A 13,868-nucleotide genomic window follows, 5' to 3' on the forward strand; every position below is an offset into this window, starting at 1 on the left:
TCTATTTTTTTACGTTATATAGTATTTTTAAGCGGTCAACATGCAACCATTAGGTAAAGATATCCATAATTTAAGTTATTTTAAAGAAACACTAAGTCACTGATATTAAAATATATAATAATATACAAATAAATTATCACGAACATGTATCAACTTACCTATGAAACGTAATACCATCTTCTTGCTTATCAGTACGGCTACCATATTTTAATACAACACACAGAACCATCTTTCCTACTTAATTAACTAAAAATATTTACCACTGACTCTATTTTCAACACAAAAAATAGCAATTTAGCAACACAAGCTACGACGCTACGTGAAGCGATTCACCACGATTTGTCGGCGATACTTTTGGAAACTAACTCAAACATTATGTAGACCTTTTATCTTACTCTAGCGCGTGTCGCAGAGATTATAAGGGTGCCGAATACTTTCTCACTCGCACTCATGCATCGTTTTTGTTCAGGCCTTGCCTCCTATGCCTTTTTGTCTCCGTAGGTAACAGTGCCGAGCACAGGTCAATTAGATAACACTGCGATACTGTATCCTAATGTAATATTTTATTGTATTTTAGGATATAGGTTTATTTTTGTATATATTTAACCAAAGATGTTGAAGAAAACCTTCTTCCATATGGATGAAGCCCAAATGTATGAAAATGCAGCAAAAAAGGAACCTCTGGTCTACTGATTATCAGCTATATTATTTATATGTAAATTGTACGTATGCAGTTCGCTGTTGTAAGAGATGGCCGTATAATATTGAGATCGCGTTGTTCATGGAGCATTTCACCGTAAAGTAAGTTGTACGTATGTTACTAAACCCTAAACAAAATATTCGCCGTTCGACATCTAAGGGTTTTATACCTACCTAAATGTTAATTATATACTCATATAGGTATATAGCCAGAATTCCAAATGATTCGCCCAAACCAATCTCTTTGAAAGCGTATAAATCAGAACAAAAACTTGAAATTCTAATTTTTCTATATGTGTAAGTGGGTAATTTTTAATATGTAGAAAAATGTTCTGGTTTTATTGCAAAGAAACAGGTAAGTACCTACATATCTGAAAAATCTTAGTTGTCATTCTTAATCTTTATCTATTAGAATCTTAGTTACCAGTGTTAGTCATTCGCTTAATCCATTGGGTCCCTATTCTCAATAACACACAAAACATGTAATTTTTATCAGCAGGGCTAACGAAATTGGTGCTGTGCCACTACTCCGACAGTCATATTATGTCAAATATTATTAGGAATATCAAAAACTGAAAAATCCTTGATCATGCACTAGTTTCCCTGTGAAATCACTTCTATGTATAATCACTATCAATGATATACAAGTTTGAAATATTCTTCTATTCTTCCCATCCACCTAATTAGGTGTTGAATGAATGCCTAATAATCAATCATTGCAGAATGTGTTCATATGTTATGTGCCTTGAATAAGGACAAGACAACAGTTTGGAGCAGACATAAAAGTGGGGAAATAATCAAATAAAACATTGGCAGTTTTTATACAAAATCGTTATTTATTTATACTAAGTAGACTTCTTAAAATAACAAGTATTTAAGAAAACATTACAAAACAACTTTATTAACATGTATCACTTAGTACAAAGATTACCATTTCACTCAGACTTATAGTAGAAAAATACTTTTACATTATTTACATTTTGGTATAATTATTTTTAATACGCACAAATCAAACACTAGTTTTCGATCAATTCAGTTAGTTACAAATTTATACTTATAGAAAGTAGTGGATACATAACACGCTTAGCAGTTTTAACTAAAAAACGCTTCTATCGGATCATATGAAATATTGTTTGTTTGAATTTTAGACAAAGATTGCTATGATATAGCAATGACGGATGTAGTTAAAAAAAATATGAAATTAATATCAAATACTGGAAAAATATCAAAGGAAATAAGTAATACATAGAAGTATCAAAAGAACTGATGTGAAACATGGATCCTTAAATTACCATATCTTATTTAGAAAAAAGGGCACCTGATAATGTTAATGTTAGGCTTTTAGGCGAAAAATATTTTAAAAGAATTTTTATAGGTAGGTACATATTATTACCTTTTAAACTACCATATTTTATTTATTAGATAGATGTTATATCTTCATTTATAATTTTATGAACATTGTTCTTTGAGTAGGTAACAACATCAGTAACAATTTATTTCAATAAGCAAATTCTAATAAAAAAAATGAAAAGTACAAACTTTTTTACATGGTTTCAAAATCACAGCCAGACTAAGCCCTCGAAAAGAAGACACGTCCAGATGAAGGAGGATGTATGGTAACCCTAGCGAATCCAAAACTGAATATGAATCAACATATCCATGAAATAAACAAAAAATACAAATAAGAGAAAGGAACAGTTTTCCAACAAAAATATAATATGAACAGTACACTCATAGACTTATACCAGGATATAGATACACCTATGTAAAATGTAAATTTTAAAGTGCGCATACGCACAGCAGAATAGGTCAAAGACATGAACGAGTTTTGCAATAGTTACCTATCCTTGATGCAATGTAGGTAGAGTTCATTTTTCAACCACATTCAAATACATTTTATGCATAAATATAATATTATGTAAGTGGCCACCTAATTATCAGAATAGTACAACAAAGTTGTAAAGACATGAGCATAGATTTTAAATAATGACCCTTAATGTATTATTAATAATGATAATTAACCATTATCGAATGATGAATGATTTTTTGGCCATAATTATCTATATCCCATCATCAGATGTTCGTTTATGAGGATCCTTTTTATTCTTTCCGTGCTACATCAGTAAGTCAATGAAATCAACATATCCATGAGACGACAAACAAAAATTAAGCTAAAGGAATAGAGTTTACATTTTTTTTTGTTATTTCCAATGTACTTAGTACACTACAAAGTTTAGATTTTTTTTTTAATAATAAATAATAATAAACCATGAAGCCATGGGGTCACGCATTAGGGGGGAGGTGGTCTGACAAGATGTGAAGAGGGTGATGGAGGGGGATTATAGATATTGAAGTGTGGCATCACAAAACCATTAAATTTCAATTAGAAAATAAAATATTCCATTATTAATTTTCAACGAATGTGACATATAGGGAGAAGCAAAAAAATTACATAATTTAAAATGTAAATTTTGTGATGACATTTATGGACGACCACTATGCAAAAATAATAATAATAATCTGACAGTGCATCATTGAAAATTTCAATTAAAACAATCGCACATAAATTATACATTTTCATATTGATACCTATAAGAATTATATCAGTAATTTAATTCTCGACAGATTCCCATCAATATAATACAATATCAAGAACATATCAGTATTTGAGCAATATTCATGGTAGTCAACATAAATTTATGTACATACATAATATTATCTAACTAAGAAATAAGTATTCTTATTTTTCTGAAACTAATTAATATCCTTATCACAATCTTAAGTTAGCTGGAGTTTGTAGCTGTATGTTATGGTCAAATTAAAAACCACCATTTCTTACGAAAGCTACTGTATTTATCACATTTGCAATACATTCATTGATATTGATTCTGTCCCCAAGCAACCATGTATTGCCGTCCTACACATTGCTGTACTCTGTACACAATATGACAATGTGTAGAATACTTAGGTTAGTGAGCAGCCACATCAGCCACATCAGCCATTAATGACACATTGTATCACTGAGTGAGAAAGGTTATAAGAGACGAAGTGATGAGATGCGGAATCTGCAAGGATAATATGAGACATTACTCAGCACACACGAAAAGCAGACAATCCCACACTGCCTGTCTGCAAATCTATAGCCAAGTAGCGTCTTGTATTATCTCGGAAAGTAAATCAACTGTATATTTTAATTACATTTCTATCTGGAAACCGGCCACAAAGAATCCATTTAACGAAAATCTCAGATCACCAGAATCAAGATAGGCAAGTGGAGTCGCTAATTAACCATGCCTCTATTGGTATAACTAAGTAACCTGCGCGACCAACTTGACTTCATGGGGTTTGCAGTATTAGATCACATTTTGGTTGAATGGTCATGTCACATAAAAAGTTTACATGTGTGCTGCCCGCCTCTATATCCGATGCCACCTGGAAGTGCATCGGTATTCATAAGGATTCAACACGGATTCTGTGTCATTTTGGGCATTCTCCCTAACTCTGCAGTAATACTACAGGAATGATGTACGGGCTGCAGGGTTCTGATGGCAAGAGATACCGGACGGTGTCTGCTCCAATGCTGAAGCGTGATATGAAGAATAACAAACACAATTCAATCGTACTCCAATTACGTACTTTTAATTGTACTCATTATCAAATATAACGATTCACTTCCAAGATAAATAGGAGAAAAATATTACGTACATAGAGTAGAACCTCAATTATCCAGATTGGGGATAAAGATAGTTCGAATAACAATAAATTTGGATAATCAAAAAGTATTTTACTTTTGGAACAAACCATTTTTGAAAATTTCTTTTCAAATTATTATATATATTTTTTTAAATCAAATCTTTTACTTCAAAACTGTAAGGAATATCCGGAAAAGTAAAAACAGTTTGTAATAATCAGTCTGTGAGAGTAATTTTATTCAGTTGGTAGAACTGATGTCCATAGACGAAATATGTTATAGTGTGTGGCTGTTGAGTAAATATTATGAAGCTATAATAGGTAGATATTACAACAATGCGTAACAGGTGTGTCTGGAAAATCGAAATTCTACTGTACAAAAATGGTTGTAAAACATAATATAAACAAAATTATATCTATCAATTTTCGAGCATATCCTTGACAGTATATTACATGTTTTCAAAACATCCAAATAATTTGTATGTTAAAGCTTGGATAACTGAACTGCCTAAAATAAATATAAAACAAAAGTTCTATTCGATTAAGTATTTACAGCCACGGGTGCCAGGCAGGGTCCATCCGACACAAATTGTCATGGCTGTTGGCGGCCGCCACCAGTTTACCAACTTTGCTGTCGTTCCCGTCGAATTGTGCCAGCGAATTCAGTCTCGTCATTATCGTGTTAACTGCCTCATTCACCTTGCAGATGATCGTCTCGTTGTCAATGTCCATGGATTTAGAATCTACAGCTGCACCCGATAGAGATTGAGTCTTGTCTTCGAAACGCTTCTTGCAACTGGCGACTATTTCGTCCCTCAGGATTGTCCGTAGAATTGTCTGTATCTATAACCAAAGAATAAAACAATGTTACTTATAACAGTTCTCCTTCATTTGCACTGTAATAGTTACTAGATTCCAGGATGTTGCCAAAAATTTTATCAATTCAACATTGACATTATGTAATACTACTACATATTCTACAACCAACGTGATTTTATAGAGCCATATTTAGTGTAAAATATGGAGGCGGGGGTTGGGGTCATATATATGTACATAAAGGTGGCACGGTAATTTGTTTGAAACGTACACGGCTATATAGCACAAGTATACTATTAACTTTACTCGTGAAAAAGTGAAATACAAAATATATCATGCATTCATTAAGATGATAACGACTGAAGTTTTAATGAATAATTAACCACATCTCGAATATAAAGATTACACCATACATGCACAATAATGCTGACACATGTATCAGAGCATTTATAGTATGACATACCTTAAAGTTTGGCGTGACCAAGCAACGGGCTGACGCAATCGCAGAGGCAGTAAGTGGACCAGCAATTCCAATTGACGATATGAACTCTGCTATATTCGGCGTAAGTCTGAAAGGCACGGGTCTGTTTGCCTCTAGTTCACCTAAAGAATATCATCAAATATGTATTATGATTAGTAGTAATCAACAGTAAAGTTATTATAGTAGGTTCTGCAGACTACATCGGCTTTTTATATTGTCGCTGACACATCAGAACACTGTATCTAATAGGTGTGCATAAAATTAAAGTGCGATTTTAGTTCTCCAGATGGCCATTATGACAAGTAGTCAGACACAAAATAATAATTGCTCTGTATATAATATATTATTATTTGGTTCGAGTCCTTTGTTGATGTCCAATCAAAAAAAATAAATATAAGGATTTTTATTGCATTGAAAATAATTACCTGTAACTTCATCGATGTCAAATTTGTAATAGGAGATGTTGACGAGGCCGGAGTCCTGGTGGACATACATCATATCGGGGTTGAGTCGGGTGAGGTGGAGAACATACTCCGCAAACGAAGCCAGAGACAATTGCAGGGTAAACATTTTCCTAAAGGTCCAGTAATCTGTTGCGGCTCGGAAAGTATGCGCAGCCCAATTCTTTAAAAGCGTCCTAGGCACCATATTGGATTGCACTTCTTTTAAGATATCCCTGAGGACCTGATGGGACGCTTGCGACCCTCTCGCTTGCACGGCCGCCAATCTTTCGTAGAATCTGGCCACTGGAGCGTCGTGTTCCAAGTTGTGACCGTTGCAAGCCAAGCGGTATATGTCCAATAACGACACGGAAGCGGGATTGTCTTCAACTAGTCTCATCTGAGGGGACACCGCAACTACGCGCGGCACGGTGAAGTGTAAAAATCTTCGAGAAGTCTCTTTCTGTTTGCCTAAATATAAATTGAGCATCCGCAACAATTGCAGGACCCTCTCTTCCCGTCGAGCGTCGCCCAGACCGGAATCGTTGACAACGAGGTACGGATATATTTTGCCGTTGTGGCCTCGAATGTAGAGACGTCTGGCGGCAGTGTTGTGCTTTTGGACGACTTCCACCCGCGGCATGAAACGAGCGATGCGCACGAAATAGTGTGAATGTTTCGGTAAAAGGAATTCTCCCGGTAACTCCACTTCGGCTGTTTTTAGACTGAAGTTGGAAAGGAATCGACATTTCTCCTCAATCAGGAAAGATCTAAAAATTCACGAAATTACACAAATTACTAAGCTGAAATCTCCAAGCCTCCAAATCTCTAAAACATTAGTGTGAAAAGAGTAAAACATTCAAGCCTACTTTATCCATGTCCAATGACAAACCAATAATACCTAGTAAAATAACAACTTATGTTTCCTATAATAAATACATCAGTGAACAGCTGCCATGGACCTCACAATTTTATAGGTCTCAATTTTTAACACATAAATTGTTCGCAGTATATAAATGTGAATCTATTTTTTTTTACAAATATTGATTAATGCATTTACTTAATGTTAATTATTTTATTTTCAATTTTTTTAACCTATGGTATATAAAGGAGAAAAATCATTGTGTACTGAAAGGTATTAAAACTTACTACAATCAGCGATATTAGCAAACGTGACATTAGTTAAGAGCAACTAAATTGACCAAAGGGTTCACTAAATGAACAACTTTTTACAGTAATTGTGATGCCGATAACAGTTCCTCAAAACACAAAATACGTCTACGTTGCCGAAACTTTCAATCTATTGTCCATGCTTTCTGGCAGCATGGTTGGTCGATATATTAAATGCAATCGAAAATACGGCAATAATTCCTAGATAAATCTATTTCCTTCTCGCCCTGCTCCATATGTGCGTCTGTTTGACCTGCCGTCGGCCTACCTCACCTCTAGCAACAACAAAAACATCATAGTGACAGCCGATTCGACAATACATTATCATAATTATTCGCCATGTGGGCCTAGCATTTTCTCTGAAAAGCCCTGCATCACCAACATATTAATGTTACTGCTGTGACACAAAACATCTAGTATCATGTTTTGACGTATTATATAACCACAATATCTTGGCTGCACTTTTATAGTGCTGTATGCAGGTTAAAGACTTTAGCGGGGTCAGGTGCGTAGATATTTAACTGAATGTGCGGGGTATCCATAATTCCGAAGATTGCCGTTAAGATACCCGTAGCCATAATAGATGCCTATTATATACATTTTAAATTAGTCCTGTAGTCAAATTAGTGACATTTGAAAAGTACGCGAAATAGACGGACAATAAGGTGTAAATTATTGGCGGCATACTTGGGCAAGAGCTTAGTCTTCCCTTCGAGAATCCGCACCCATTGGTTGAGTTTCTGAATAAGGTTTTGCAGCTTCATGGAGCCGGGCTGGGTGAAGTCAAAGTCCGTGGTGAACTGGCCTTTCATCTTCTGGAAGACAGGGTCTTGCACGATAGCCTGCGCCCGACGCGCCAGGCTCTCCGACGCTGCAGACGAGAAGGTTGCACTTACAGAACTTGATATATTTTCTGAAACGTTAACACACTCATCCATGTAATCCACTGCACGTTACATAACAGCTAACGGGTCAGACATTACATCTGTTTCATCAAGTAGGACTGAAAATATACAACAGAGGGCAAGGAGATAAAGCAAAGTTATTGTGGAAACATGTTCCATCAACAAGTAATCATAAAGATAGTCACACATTCAAACTCGATGTGACTGCAGCACATCAACTTTATCTATGTGATTTTGTTAGTATTTATTTGTAATTTAATGTCCTGATGCACATAACGTCGACGCAACATTATTGGATTTTAAAAAAAATCTGTTTTCACTTGCAACAATTTTGCAAAACGCTCAGCATTGAAGTATGTAGTTCAAAAAATTGCCGCCACATTTATAGCATAGAGTTGCTTTTAGTCAAGTGACACAGCACGTAAATGACAATAATATCTCTGGTTAAGAAAATATCCTTTTAACAATTTTGTAACACTGTGCAGAATATACACAATATTTCCACTTATTTCTCATTTTCTCAAACGCCAATACAAAATGACTATTACTGAATGACCTTTATCTGGATTTAATATTTTAACTATGACTTTTCTAACGTTTAAGCTCTATGGAATAAATCGTGTATGTGAACATAACTTTGTTGACATTTCCGAGATAAGATTATGTTGGTGTCAAGTCGAATGTGTGCAGAGTACCTTAACCTTACATGCACATGTCTAATTACAACAGCATTAACCAATGGTCTTGCTCACTTGCAATGCCTCTGTAGTATAGTTTCATCCTAAGGTTAAATTAGTAAAGAAAAGTGAAATACGAGTTTAATAAGCCTACGGTGGACATGAACCAAACAGCATAGTAAAAAATTAAATGCTCAAGAACATAAGGTGCAGTAAATGTGAGCAATGTGCAATTTTTAATACTGATTCCATTTCTCAAGCATCGTTTTGATGTCTTCGGCTATTCCTATTTTTAAGGACGAGATGATTTTGTGTGAATCTTGAGTTATTGCCATAGTAAAATTGATACGTCACCTCCAATGATCATCTTTGTGTAGGTACCTTCTGTATTAAGCTCTGGTAATTCAGAAACAGATGGTCAGTTTAATTTATTATTATGAAACAAAGTGCGCCTTGATATTAATATAAGGACTGGGCAATTAAAGTCAATATTATGTAGATAGATGAGAGTTAAGTGATTTTTTTTCAGCGTATGGCCGATATAGAATATTTGTCCGCGCAGAGGGCGGATTATACGCAATGCAAAAACGCTGCCACCTACTCATGCCAATTCCAATACCGAAAGTTGAGACGAGCTTCTTCACGAAGTTGAGAGTGTGCGGAGTGATGGTCGCTTCGCTCACTGATGCGCGGTTTTCGAACGCGATGGCATAGCACTTGGCCAGGCCCTGCCTTAACTGTCTCAATACTTCCTCATACCAATTTTCTCTAAACCAGACCATCTGAAAGGGGAAAAACAATTATTTTACTCATCAATTTGTATAGAGGTAAAGAAAGTTAATCGAAAATTGCAAACTTTCATCCCAATCAAAAAACGATATCTTTTCATTTAAAATGCATGCAATTTTTAAGCCGAAACAAATTATTAATACATTATTCTAGTTCTTTTGGTGCCGTCTACTAACGAAGGTTGGCCGACCAACTTGCATTACACCTCCCTATACTGGGTCAGTCATATCAGATCCCTGACGCCATATAACGACATATTCATCACTAATTTAAAAGATGGAAATAATAAGAGTAGATATTTGGTGAAATAATTATGAGTACATATTATATTATATTCAGATACAGATTCCACAAGATACTTTTTTTTGCTTTTCCTTTAGGTACTTGGCAAGATGATCATTTTCTAAATATTAATTTTTGTCAATGACCGTTTTGAATTTTCAGTTTTATTACTTTGTACGATTTTCATTAACATGTATTGTGATTTATTGATACACGGAATGCGATATACAGTGAAACCCTGATTCTATGGTTTTCAAGGGACCCAGAAAAAATACGATAAATGCGGGATATGAAAATTTTTTTTAAAAAAAACTCGTTCTCCTGGATTTTTTTCGACATCTTCAATTGTTTTCAGTTTCTCAGTTAGAGTTTTAGTTTTCTTCGAGGGGGGCATTTTATTTGCGACTTATAAAAATTCGTGATACGAGATGCGAGGCAAGCCTGAGCGCCGACCGACTTGTGCAAACGAAGCGACGCGACCGAAAGGTCTGTATGTATGTATCATAAACAATTCTATGAAAGCGAAATGAAAAATATTCAACAAAAAAGGTCAATCGGAATAATATTTGTGACGGGACCATAATATTTAGACGATAGATCGAGGAAAACGATAAATCGGGGAACGGTTAATGCGGGATTATTTAACATTGTTCTTATGTGTGTTTGGCGGGACTTTCAAAAATGAACGACCCGTGCGGGAAAACGATTTATGCGAGAACGGTAGATCGGGGTTCCACTGTATTCAAGTTTTCTCTATTTAATTGTTTTATATTTTCTTTAACACCAGCTTGCAACATTACAGTATATTCATTTATAATCTCCCAATGCGCTGCAAAATTTTGATTGATATTTACTACAAGTAAAATACATATAAAAATGAAAAAAGCAGTTAAATTGAATCCACAGCTGACCTGATCAACAATGCCTTCGAGAGAGGAGAGAACAGTGGGATGTATATCTCTCTGCATGTGCATGATCTTAGAGCAGCGCCACATGGGCAGCGTGGCTTTGATGGGCCCCGTTTCTGCGGAGGCTGAGGCAGATGCCGAAACTGGCATGGAAACCGAAATGGACGCCGTGCCTCCGCTGCTGGAATTGTTTGAGCCCTGAGAGCTCATGTCGCTTAGATCACCCTGCAATTCAAGTGATAAAATTATGGTAAAAGTTTTGTTTATGCCATTACCCTATGAAATTGAAATAAAGTGATTAATGTTGAAAGTATAAATAATTAAATGTTATACAAAAGTTATTGATATTATAGATTGATGAAGTGTAATTTTTATAGTTTGATTGAAAGGTAAAGGCCATTCAGTAAAATATATGTCTAAACTGAAAATCAGTCAAATCAGATATGTAACTACAGAAAGTTTGGTCACCATCTTGGTATTTTATGGACTTCCAATTGCAAATTTTGAAATAGTATTCGGCACCATCAACTACATGTCCAAACTGAAAATCAATAAATCAGACAGTAATTATAGAATATTAATCTTCCTCTGCCATTTTCGAATTTAGGGGCCTCTTATATCTTAAAAGTAACGATTAAGATATTTTTTATACAAAACTACACACATTATTCAGCTATGCCGTTGGAGTAAATTGTCATTTGTGTAGCTGCTTTAAGGTATAGTAGAAGGATACAAACATAAAACATAGAAGGACACTGTACGAACACAAACTATTCCATCTCTTCATTTACAAGCAAAACAGTGTAGATAGATGTCTTTAGCGGTGCATAGGATAATAATTTTAATATTTAGCAATTTTAATATTTCCGGGTCTGTGTTACAGAATTGGGAAAGTAATTTTATTCGTTTTTCCTAATTCAAATCAGCTTACAGTCCACCATGTGCGGACCTACCCAAAGATTAGTTATGAATTTTACCGTGGAGGTGGTTTGCTGAGAATTCTTTCCGGCTGCCAACGCTGCTAGCTCGGCACTCTTATATCTCTCTCTCTGCTCTATTTTCAGGGTGAGGTACAAGGTGCGAATAGGAAAGTACACCGCCTGGGGGAATATTCTTCCAACCTAAAAAGTAATCATACAGTATTGTTAATTTGATTGGTCCAATACCATCATCGCAGGTTAATATACTGCAAAAGGTGTGTCATAAAATATATTCAATTGATGGTGAACTAACCTGACTGAGCAAGTTTAAAATGACATTCCCATCGTATTGCACTAAGCAACAGAGCAGTTGCGGGATCCAAGGTAGCCATTGGATGGGCGGAACACCCACAGAATACTTATCAACAGCTTCCATGAGGCTGCCTTTCTCATCATCGTAGCTCAACATCCACAGAACCTATAAAGTAAAGGTTAAGTTAGAAAAATATTCAGCTACATTCCACGGTCGGGAGAGCTTGCACTTAAGACTTGCTGCATTCAATAACCACTAGTGGGTATGACAGGTTGTGACGACTTTTAAATTGAGTATCTCACTGGGTCAAGTGTTCATTGCTAAAATCAAAACATAGACTGTCTGGGGTCCGCAGGAGAGGCAATGATTTGATGTAAAGTAATCGGCGGGGTACGAAGAATGTGGACAGAAAATATGCACTGGATGCAGTGAGGCACAGTAAATAGTGAGCGGGGTGCAAGTGGTCCTGTTATGGGCATTATAAATTTCATAGTTCGCGGCTAGCTTTTTGGATAGATACAATATATCGTCACTGTTCTGGCAGAAGACACTAATTCGAAAAAATGACATATTGAGTTAGTTATACCAAAATGTTCCTTATTTCAAACTTTACCGTCTGGAAACCTTCTTAATAAATAAACAGTCTTTATTTTAAAGTCATCCTTTTTACGATTACTTAATAAACTCACATGATAGACCATTTCAAACATTTTAACAACTTCAAAGTCAAATTACTCAAAACTAGTATTCTCCAGTTAGTGTGTTCTGCCAGAACAGAGACGATATATTATATTTAAAGACGTCGAAAAATTGTCAGTTGAAAAGTTAACTTACAAAGAACAACTTAACTACATATAAAAAGATAAGTTATTAAAGTCACCTTTGTCAAATGTTTCCTAGATTTAGATTCATTCTGGTGTCGGCACGCATGAAGATAGCAAGTCATGGCCGAAACTCCAATAGTTATCTGGCGAGCGTCTCTCGTGAAGATCTGCTCGAGGTAGTCTCCCCAGAGTCCCCATGCTTTGACAAGTGTGTCATGGAGCTGAACGGCTGCCGAGAAAGCCTTGTTGGCCTCCTCCGACCTTCCCAATTGTGCCAGCAGCAATCCCTTGAAGGCATAAAATTCCGCCGTCATATCTTTGGTGAAATATTTGAAGTTAGTGGACTCGATCATGTCCAAGCCTTCCTGCAGTTCAGTCTTGCCGTTGGTCCACGCCATCTGGAGATGGCACTTCACCTGCTGCCTGATTTTTTGGAAGCAGTCAACGATCGGCACGCTGGGAATGGTATAAATCCTCTGCAGAGAGTCCAGACACACTCCGGAGAGATTGTGTTTGCGGGCGATCTTTGCGAAGTGAATAATGGCTTGCGCGCTAGCATGCACGCCCAGCATCGAGTGATTGGAGGCCTGGTCAGTTTGAGATTCATAATGGGTGGCGATGAACGTGTAATGGTGCTGTCTCCATGTGAAAATGGCTCCCCAGTGAGAGAGATTATCAGCAACGACTGGCAGACGGTTTCTCCAAGTCTTCACGATGGCTTTCATATCGTGCAGTGACGTAGGACGACCGTGGAGTAGACCCTGAAAGCGTTGATTAAACATTTAATCATGAATAATTTGAGATAATAGATAGTACAATGTATTACATTTGTTGCTTAATTGGTAAAGCACATTGCCTAGAATGCAATGGATGGAAGTTCATATCCTGCTCGCTACAAATATTTTTTTCTGATATGAACGTGGTTCTGAGTTGTTCCAAATTATATATTATTAT

The 13,868-nt window shown here is 36.0% G+C and overlaps 1 protein-coding gene across 2 annotated transcripts in view; it reads right to left on the minus strand.

Annotated features, from left to right (window-relative positions):
* Positions 1 to 2,956: 2,956 nt before the first annotated feature.
* Nipped-A (Transcription-associated protein Nipped-A) overlaps positions 2,957 to 13,868 on the minus strand; it is a 49,639-nt gene continuing 38,727 nt past the window's right edge. Inside the window, exons 32-40 of one of the 2 annotated variants that reach the window (XM_085955245.1) lie at positions 12,971 to 13,675; positions 12,091 to 12,255; positions 11,835 to 11,978; positions 10,861 to 11,082; positions 9,498 to 9,660; positions 7,984 to 8,209; positions 6,112 to 6,896; positions 5,669 to 5,808; positions 2,957 to 5,232 (exon numbers count right to left, since the gene is read on the minus strand). In XM_085955245.1, coding sequence (XP_085811371.1) covers positions 4,939 to 5,232; positions 5,669 to 5,808; positions 6,112 to 6,896; positions 7,984 to 8,209; positions 9,498 to 9,660; positions 10,861 to 11,082; positions 11,835 to 11,978; positions 12,091 to 12,255; positions 12,971 to 13,675 — 2,844 coding nt within the window. In that variant the 3' untranslated portion in view covers positions 2,957 to 4,938. Of the gene's footprint in view, positions 5,233 to 5,668; positions 5,809 to 6,111; positions 6,897 to 7,983; positions 8,210 to 9,479; positions 9,661 to 10,860; positions 11,083 to 11,834; positions 11,979 to 12,090; positions 12,256 to 12,970; positions 13,676 to 13,868 lie in introns of both variants that reach the window. The other variant, XM_085955244.1, reaches the window with a different exon arrangement.

This window comes from Rhyacophila brunnea, unplaced genomic scaffold (genome assembly GCF_057557595.1).
Source record: "Rhyacophila brunnea isolate RB1 unplaced genomic scaffold, BYU_Rbru_1.0 scaffold_5, whole genome shotgun sequence".
Taxonomy (NCBI): Eukaryota; Metazoa; Arthropoda; class Insecta; order Trichoptera; family Rhyacophilidae; genus Rhyacophila; species Rhyacophila brunnea.